Source organism: Caenorhabditis briggsae (assembly GCF_000004555.2).
Source record: "Caenorhabditis briggsae complete genome, chrX, whole genome shotgun sequence".
Lineage (NCBI taxonomy): Eukaryota > Metazoa > Nematoda > Chromadorea > Rhabditida > Rhabditidae > Caenorhabditis > Caenorhabditis briggsae.
Window position 1 is genome coordinate 4,040,414 of NC_013491.2, and position 9,604 is coordinate 4,050,017.

A 9,604-nucleotide genomic window follows, 5' to 3' on the forward strand; every position below is an offset into this window, starting at 1 on the left:
TGTAACTTTTGGGATATGTTAAGAATTGTATATCTAGACACTTCTGAAAATTTCAGATTCCGCTCCCCAGTTTTAGCCGAGTTATATCAATTTCTGTACCATAAATCGTTTCCACCGGAAACAGCAGTTTTCGAAGTCGATTTTCTCCGGCCCCAGGAGGTTTCAGAACTTAAAATTTAATGATATTTCGAATTTCAAACATTTTATCAAAAAGTAATTTTTCAAAATTTTGAATTTTTCCACGTGATCTTGGAGGTTCATCTTTAAAAATAAGAAAATGTCTGAAATATGAAATTTCATTTAATTCCAAGTCTATCACAAAAATTGTCATGTTCTGAAACGTCCTAGAAAATGAGAAAATCGCCTTGAATACGCAATTTTTGGTACTGAAATTTTTGGTACTGACTAGCCCGCCAATTTTGAAACTTTCTCAAGCTATTCTAGAAATTCCATCGAAATCTGAGTTTGCAAGGTTTCCTTTTCAGTCATCTCATTCTCAGTGTCTAGCCATTTGATACTCTAACTTTACTGATCTTCCTCGAATATCCCTCATGTCACTAATTGGTAAAAAAATAGCAATTAGAGATTTTTTTGTCAGAATTTCAAAAATCAAATCCTTTTTTATTGGGGCTGTTTTCAATTTCATAAAACCGTAAATGAACCCTGAAAAACGCCGCCGCCGCGCAGACGTCAGACGCCGCACGGCCCATTAACACCCCTTTATTCTGTAGTTAAATGATCTCTCTTGACAATCCCCGGGTTCTTTCGGAACCCAGTGTTCGTTCATTTCCTAAATTCCCTACTCAAAAATGATGCAAATCCTGGCGTCTCCTGATACGCGGAGTCAACGTGCAATTTTGATTAGACAACGGAAAGAGAGGCTAGAGGTATTTACTGCGGGGTGTCGCAGGTGATCGGTTTTCAGCAGGTGTAAATTGGTTTTCAAGGTGACTAGATAGAGCCAGTTTGGAAAGTAATTTGTTGATTAGAAGCCGGATAAACAATAGACAAGAAAATTGTGTTTTTTTCCTCGCGACGCGTTTTTCCTACTTTGACAAAAATTATTTTTTTTCCGCTTCATCGTTTAAAAATGAGAAAAAAGGCATTCTATTGAGTATGAAACTGAATCATTAATCGAATGAAAAGATAGATACAACTTTCTTTTTCTTCTTTCAGCTTAACTGAAGCAGTACACATCCTTGAAAAACGATACTTGTTATTAGAAGGGTTCCTTCGGAGTTTTCAAAAAACGAACCTCGTCGTCGCATCTAATCCAGTATTACGCATGCGAATTGGGGGCTCCTCATTCTAGACACTTCTTCTTCTCTTAGATTACAAAATTCCCACCTTACTCGGTTCGGATGAAAATGATGATGAAAACAAACAAAAAAATTTTGAAACAGCATCGCGCGCCGCCGGACCACCGTCGTTCTCACCCTCAGCCCCACTCCATTTCAGATTTGGTCCTCTTTCTTTCCGACGTAACATGATGCTTTTTCACTAGTTTTCATTTTCTTATTCTTTTTCGTTCACCACACTATTCAGAAGATTTGCATTTGTGCCCTAGAAATTTTTTTTTTCGTCATTTAACCTTTTCGCTTTTCTTCTTCTCATTTGAAAAAGTACCTAATGTCGGCTGAAACCGAATACGTTAGAGCCGGGACAAATACGTGAAAGGTGCATTCAAACTTCAAGAATGCACATCAACTTGGTAAACGAAAACGGACCCTTATGGCGGGGACATTGGGAATTGGCAGGAGCAGCCAGAAAAAAAAGTTTTGTGTCGGGGTGGTGCTGCCGATATTTGCAAGCACTTCGTGCTCTTTCATTCTCTTTATTTCGATGGGACCACAACCGAAATCTCTTAACCATTGTTCAAAACTCGTAGAGCGGAAAAGGCGTGTGCGCTTCCCGACACAAAACGGCGTAGAAACACCGCCTACCTACTTTTGCCCCGCATCACTTATGAATTTATATTCATTAAGTCCACCAATTTCTTCTTTTTTTTCCTCTTCCCCTATTTTTTCCTGTTGCGCTGTATATAAACTAAGCCTACATGTGAGGTGATTTTTGCGTAGTCAGTCAAGTGACCGCAAACCATCCTAGAAGAATTTTCTAGATCATGGCCTACTTAATCTCTTCGAGACTACTGTAGTATACACATTTTAAAAAAACTTTAATTCTCTATTAAACTTGAAATTTGAGATTAGATTCACTAATTTGAGTTCCCGCACACAATACCGGTGAATAAAATGTACAAAATTGTATTTTTCAATTGGTTTTTGGCCAATTTGATCATTTTCGGGGCTCTGGAGCTTGGCTGTCAAGTTTTAAATCATTTTGAAAATTTTGAATGGTATAAAACAGACCTAGACTGCAAACTTTGCATTCCCAGAATTCTTTTGCTTCCTAGTTTCACAGTTGTTTGCCGATTTCTTAAAGACATATGTTTTTCTACGTTTTCAGTACAGAAACAGGTATAGAAGTCTTCTACAGAAATCGGTAAACAAGTGAAAAAAACTAGGAATTTTCAAAAAATTCAGTGAATTCAAAGTTTCCAATTTAGGTCTGTTTAACATTACCAAAAATGTTCAGACAAATCGAAAACATCACAGCCAAGCTCTAGCCTACCCAAAATGGTCAAAACTGTCGATTTAAGTGGTCAAAGAAAATTCGGGACATCTGATTTGTTCATCCTAAGACCAATACTAGAAGCGCCTCTTCACCGTCAATTTCAGTCAAATTTATCTCGGTTCATGTGAGAATTAACAAAACATGTTTCACTAATATAATATCGATCATAATGTTAAAAATATCGCGATTGTTTATTTTTTGATTTATATCTTTCACAGGAACCAAGAGTCTTTATACCACAGATTTTAACCTAATTTGAAACCTTGGTTCTGAAATTTGATTTTTAGCAAAAACAAAATAGATCATTGATGAAGTATGTTATTAGCTTTCGAATGATATAGGTTTCATCTGAAAGTTCCATACTTACATGTTACAACCTTCCCTAGTTAGTTTTCAGCTCATCTTGTTAACTTTAAACATTATAAACTTTCTATAGTATTCTTTCAAAACTCATTCAGAAATATGAATGAATTACGAGCTAGGTGAACTTTCGAAATTTATCAAAATGGAGTTAGGAGTGTGACTACCGAAAGATTGTCCCTGGAAAATCCTTAAAAATCAAACCCCACCACTTCCCTAATTTCCAACGGATCACTGGCTCAATCTAGCTATCGCATCTCTATTTCTTTACCATCACCAATTTCAATAAATTTTTCCAGGCTGCCCGTCGGGCGTCACTACTCGGTCGAACAACAGCCGACACACTATTATCAGCGCCGGAGGCGGCGTCGAGCAGCGATCGCGGAGAGCACACTAACAGTCGCTCTCCATCAACCAGCTATTCCAGCTGCATCGACGACGAGCGAAAGTTCTCCAGTCCTCATCGTAGACGGTTAGTTCTTTTTGAGTCCTCAAGTTTATCTAGAGGGAGTTCAATGTTCTTCAAAATCTTTTTCGCCTATATTAATTTTTAGAGAAAATAGATATTTAAACCTGCGCAATTCTTCGGCTCATCTCCTCAGTTGACATACAAGAAAGATATTAAAAGATGGACGGAAGAAGAGGGGAGAAGAGTTTCCACGGATTATTGGTTTTGAGGAGCCTTTCTTGACATTGAGATAAAAATGAGAATCGAAATGAGTGAGATATGAGGATGGACTCCATCCTAAACTTACCCTGAGGTCCCAATTTTTTTCTTTGCTGAATTATATACGTAATTTCATTGCCCATATTCTTTCGTTCCACTTTTTATAAATTAGAGATATTCCGCAATATCTTCTTCCATATTCCCCCTTCTTCTCTTCCCCAAATCGTTTGTTCTCATCATGAATATATTCTCTGAAATGGGGATTACTGAAATTGCTAGTACGTTCCAATCCTTCCTTCGCGGATGAAGAAATACATGAGATTGAAAAAAAGTGCGGGTGGGTTCTAATCTTTTTGAAAAAAAACTGACGCATTCAGACCCACCCGTACTAGCCTTTCTCATTTTTGTTCTCATTTTTCTTGAAAAAGATATAATGAAGAAATTCGAACAACTAGGCGAATGTTATGCTTGACGAACCTTCCCGCAGATTAAGAAAAAAGTTGTTTGTCAGTTCTAATCAAGCAGAAACTTTAACCGAAGCGAGATGAAGCAACACACCTGTGATATTAGATATTTTTAAACCTTATCATCTAACTTCTACACCATGCAGCCTCCCACCTCAAAACCTTCCGTTTCCACCCGCAAAAAAACTTCATCGCAAAGTCCAAACACCCGCAAAAAATCACCAGCGGCGAGTCGTAAGAAGTCGCCACCTACTCCTAAACATTCATCAGGAAGCGGTCCACGCAAAAAATCTCCGGCCAATATTTCTTCTACTCCTAAAAAAGTACCTGGAACAGCGTTCCGTAAAAAATCACCCGCTGCTGGTGTCAGAAAATCGCCAAAGTCATCAACTACTTCTACTAATAGAGCTACACCAGCAACTCGAAAAAAGTCAACAGCAACCACGAGACATGGACGTCATGTGGCAATGAGGTATCATTCAGATTAATTAAGAAACTGTAAAAAACTGACTAGTGCCTAAGAATTGATATTTTGAGCTGATAGTTAGTGTGTCGCTTGACTTGATAAGTTTTATACAAATCTGATGATTTTGTAAATCGATAATGATTTTAGAGAGTAAATTATCACGAGTAGTCAAACTTGCAGAGTTTAATTATGAGAACCAGGAATGTGCGGAACAAAAATATCAAAAATATGAAACGTTATCGGTATAAAATAATGGCCGACCTTTGAAAATTTGGAGACCTACAAACTTTATCAAATAGTTCAAATTTATTATTATCATCAAACTTTAGGGTTTAGAAAACAATCATTTATGAAGATAATACTGAAAATTCAAAATCCCGAAATTCCGATTTTTGAAATTTTGGACAATCCAGAGATTGCGATATACCAAAAACTCCTTTCCACACGTTCCTAAATTAGAAAATCAATTTTTTCAAACAAGACTACCAAGATAATACCTCTCAACTAGTGGACCTGTGGTCCAAGATTTTTTTACACTAATTTCCGGATTATTCCAAGTTTCAAAAATTGATGTTTGATTGTATTCCCAATTTCGTTAAGTTGAGCATTTCACTTTTCAATTTGATACATTTTTGTCATTCCGGATATTTTCTTTTTTTGGATTTTTCAAAACAAAAATTGATTTTTATTTTCGAAAAACTAATTTTTCAACGATACTTTGCAAAATTCGTTTTGATCTGAAATTTATTTCGAATACTTTTGAAAAGTCTGGAAAAAATTCCAAAAACAGCCCGCCCCGTATGATTTTTTCGACTAAATCAAAAACTCAAAATACTTTAAAAGGGCCATTTACTGACGGGCTATTGACAAATTGGAAGCAAGAAACTCAGAGTTGGGGGTGTAGAGAGAAGAGCAAAGTGGCGTTGCGGTAATCCCACGTCGACCCGTTTTGGGGCGACGACCGCAAAACCCCTCTCGACCATTGATTGTCGTGTTCTTACTTTCTATTATACTCTTCTTTTCCTCTCATTCTACTCTTTTACCCTTTTTTCAAAAGTTTCTTGTCAGTCATGCTCAGGAACTAGTGATTTGTTACTGTTATTCTTCAAAACATCATACGTAATGGAAGATGAAAATCATCTGTTGCTCCCTCGTAAAGAGGATGCACGGATACCAGCTGCTCCATTGTTGGGGTTGATAGGACCGGCTCTGTTTTTTGAAACTCCCAGAAGGTAATTTTTATTTGATTTATGAAGGGCTTGAAGGGATCTATAGAGAGAAGTTGAGCTGGAACGTAACAGAATCGTAAAAATAGATTCCGAGGAGGAGGGACACGATGAATAATTCTGATTCTCTATTCTGTTCACACACGTCTAGCATTTCATAGATTATGAGTCTTGGAGAATGCATTAATAATGTAATAGATGACAACCAATTTTTGAGAACAGCGAATATACGAATTCAGAATCTATCTCAGTGATTTTCCTCTCAAATTTTCTTTTTTCTTTTTGAAAAAATTTGAAAAACCGAAATCGTTGGAACGGTAACTACTGTCTTACAAATCATACAAAAAAAAATTCAGTGTACAGTGGTTTTATATGAATTCTAGTTCTTCTGAGATTACAAAAATTGTTTAAAACATTTGGCAAAATCCTGGTATGGACCTTTTCGAATTACCCAATTTTTCGTAGATTTTTTCAGTTAAAAAACATCGGAAATGCGAAAATTTGTTCATTATTTTTTTAAACGAAACTTGCCTAAATCATTTTTCTGAGTGTTAAATTTAGCTGTTGATTACGATTCTGCTTTTACATTTTCAAAACATTGTAATCTAGAAAAGCTAAAAAAACGAAATCGACGTGATTTTTTGGTTTTTTCTTAAAAATGCATACTGTACCTTCAAAAAAATTTAGAAATTCTCCTGTTTCCTTTCCTCAAAACAAAAAAAATTTGAGATTAAAAAAAAGGCACTAAAATCCTTAGTGCAAACAATTCAATCAAACAATTTTCAGTCACATCAGTGTTCTGATTCCAGAATTTCCCCAGAAAACAGAAAATTTATTCATGATGAGACTAGATTTCAGCTGTATTCCTAACACGTCTGTTTAAAACTATTCCCTATTTCAGAGTAGTCGATGTCAGCGATCATAAGACATGTGCACTGTTGATGACGAGGATGAAAGAGGCAAGTAGACAGCTGCCGTCGCCGAACCAGTAAGTCCTCGAAAAAAAGGTCAAAAGTGTGGTAAATGAAAGTTCAAAAAATGTTACAAACGACACCCAGGGAATTGGGACCAAAGCAAAGTGTTCTGGTCTTCTTTTTCAGGAGAAAATGTACGAAACAAAAAAAGGAGCATAAGATGCTGGGCAGCATATCATAGTCCCCAGCTATTACGAGCAATATTTGTTGACTGGCGTTGTCAAAAAACGCTAACTATTGTTGAACGTCTGCCTTTTCTTGTCTGTATGCATGTCTTGTTAGTCTGATTTGGTGTTTTCGTTTTAGTCTCTTGTTGAGAGATCCTAAAAATTTCAGACTCAGAAAAGCAAGTTTCAGATGTCACCACGTTTTAGTCAAGACATCCAGATTTTTCAGAAAAGAAGTGGTGAGTTTTGTCTTAAAATCAGGTCTTCAAATCCATTTCATCCATCCTCAGTGTTTTTCTCTTATCAATAGAAATATAATTTCCTTTTTTTCTCTCTCTCTCTCTCTCTCTCTCTCTCTCTCTCTCTCTCTCTCTCTCTCTCTCTCTCTCCCTTACTAGACCACCAACCATAACACCGGAAGTATAGATGAACACATTTTTCAGTGTTCTAAAAATATTTTTTGAGATTTTTTCCTTTCCGTCTCTTTGTGGGATCTATGAACGAGAGACCGGCCTCTGTCAATAACTTCACATAACCTTTTTTACCACATACCATTATTGTTTGGGTTTTTAGTGTTTCCGGTTTTTCCAAGTTATTTTAAAGGTTTGAATTTGTGTTTTCCCTAGTATTCAAAAATGTGTTTTAGCGCCTTGAATCAAAATATCTGTCTTATCATTTCATAACATCTTGTTTTTGATTATCTCTGAAAAATCCGAAAATTATTATTTTCATATTTTCTCCAAATGGGTCCCATGTGGAATATGTTTGCAACAATAGAGTAGTGTCCAGATTGTCTTGGGGGGGAATGGTCCGCATTTTGTCCGTTGTCCTACTAGAAGATGAAAAGAAGACGGAGCCTTGGAGCACAACGACGACGAATACGTTTTCTTCCGTTTCTTTTTCCGGCAATCTTCATACGAACCACTTATCCCTTGCCTCTTCATGTCGACGCAATATTCATTTTTTTTTCTCATCTAATATTTTTGCAAAAAGCGTAATCATATTGATTTGAAATTTTTTATTTTTGAATTTCAATATTTCACAAGTTTCTTGAATTCCATTATTTTTCTTTGAAAATTCATTTTTTGAGTACACATTTTTTTACTTCAAAAATGTTTTTCAAATCCAAAAAAAGTTTAAATCTAAAAATTTCCAGAAAAGGCCAATCAGAGCCGAAAGTTTTGGTATATCTTCTAAAAGTTGAAATTACAATTTGTTTTCTTTTCATTCAAAATGGATGATTTCCTACTTATCAGAAGTGATTTTTGAAACTGTGTGAATCGAAAAAAGTTTTTTTGCATTTTTTTACGACGTTACAGGTTATTTTTGCACTGGAATCGCTGTTTTACTCTAGTAAATTTATATCGGCTGAGATAAGTTGATTGTCTCTGTTTGTTTATATTATTTTGAATTTAAAGCAATTTTTGGATTTTGGAACATTGTTCAAACTAATTCTCAATTTTTTTTGCTTTTCAAAAATCCAACAACAAAAAATTATCTAGAAAATTGTAATCCAAAATTACCAACTAGATTCTGTTGACTTTCAATTTTTATCTTATGAATTTTTGGCTCTAGTCGGTTATATAGGATTTTGAAGCAACGTTTGGATTACCAAAAAGTTGGATTGTAAAATTTTTCTGGACATTTTGCAGAACATGAAAAACACTAAAATCCAGACAATTCTCATTTAAAACTAGGGATATTCGGAATGGCCTTTCCGGAGTTTTTCGGAATAACGAAAATTCCTTGTTCAAAATTTCGGAAATTCGGAATTTTCCAATTTTCAAAATCTCGGAATTTCGGAATATTCCGATTTTAAAATTTTTAAAATTTCGAAAGTTTCGGCGATTTTTCCAAATTCAAATTTTAAAACGGCGTGTCGTAAGAAGTTTTATGTTCGAGAACCACAATCAAAATTTTCTTGGCATAGTGTAGTAGAAAAAAATTTGATTCCAGAAAAAATATTTCAAAAAATTCCGAATTCCGTTCCGAACATCTCTGATTTATCCAAGATTCTTTAAAGTTGAAAATAACCAAATAGAGCCAAATTTTCAAGAATTTACAATAAGTGGTTTTTTTTTCAAAAAATGATCTTCTAGCTTTTCAACACTTTCGAATACTTTGAAAATTGTTTTTTTTCGACTCTAATATTAGTCAGAGTGGATCTTATTAGCTTTTTTCAATATATAAAACTCATGAAACATTGTTTCCAGTCTATCCAAACTTTGAATCCCAAAGTCTTTCATCTGATATCTTTAGAAATTCCACCCCCAACTGTCTCATGAAGCAGAAACCTTTATCATTGCCAGTATGTCTTCATTTCTTTTTTTTTTCCAAAAAAATTCATCTGCTCCAGTTTTTTTTTCTCAGACCTTTTCTTCTTCCGTTTTTGACTCTTCGTTTCATCTCTTCTCCCCCACTTCGGGATAGGGGGTCCTCTGCTCCGTTTTCTTCTTCTTCTCATCTGTGTGCCAGTTCATAACCAAGTTAGTAGGGTCGCTTTCGTTTTTTTTTGCTCTCATTCGTCTTGACTAATTTTGTTGGGTTTTTACTTGAATTCAGATTATTTTTGTCATTTTTCACTTTAATTAGTTACATGGAAGAGATGGACTAGAATAAACGTCGTGGACAAAATAAGATGAGAGT

At 35.3% G+C, this 9,604-nt stretch overlaps 1 protein-coding gene across 1 annotated transcript; it reads left to right on the top strand.

Moving 5' to 3' along the window:
• Nucleotides 1-809: 809 nt before the first annotated feature.
• On the top strand, nucleotides 810-9,187 carry CBG02054 (the record flags this gene model as incomplete). The annotated part of the gene is made up of 4 exons (XM_002643787.2): nucleotides 810-887; nucleotides 3,294-3,466; nucleotides 6,719-6,805; nucleotides 9,172-9,187. 4 exons carry the CDS (start codon nucleotides 810-812, stop codon nucleotides 9,185-9,187), a joined length of 354 nt encoding a protein of 117 aa, XP_002643833.2.
• Between the last annotated feature and the right edge of the window lie 417 nt (nucleotides 9,188-9,604).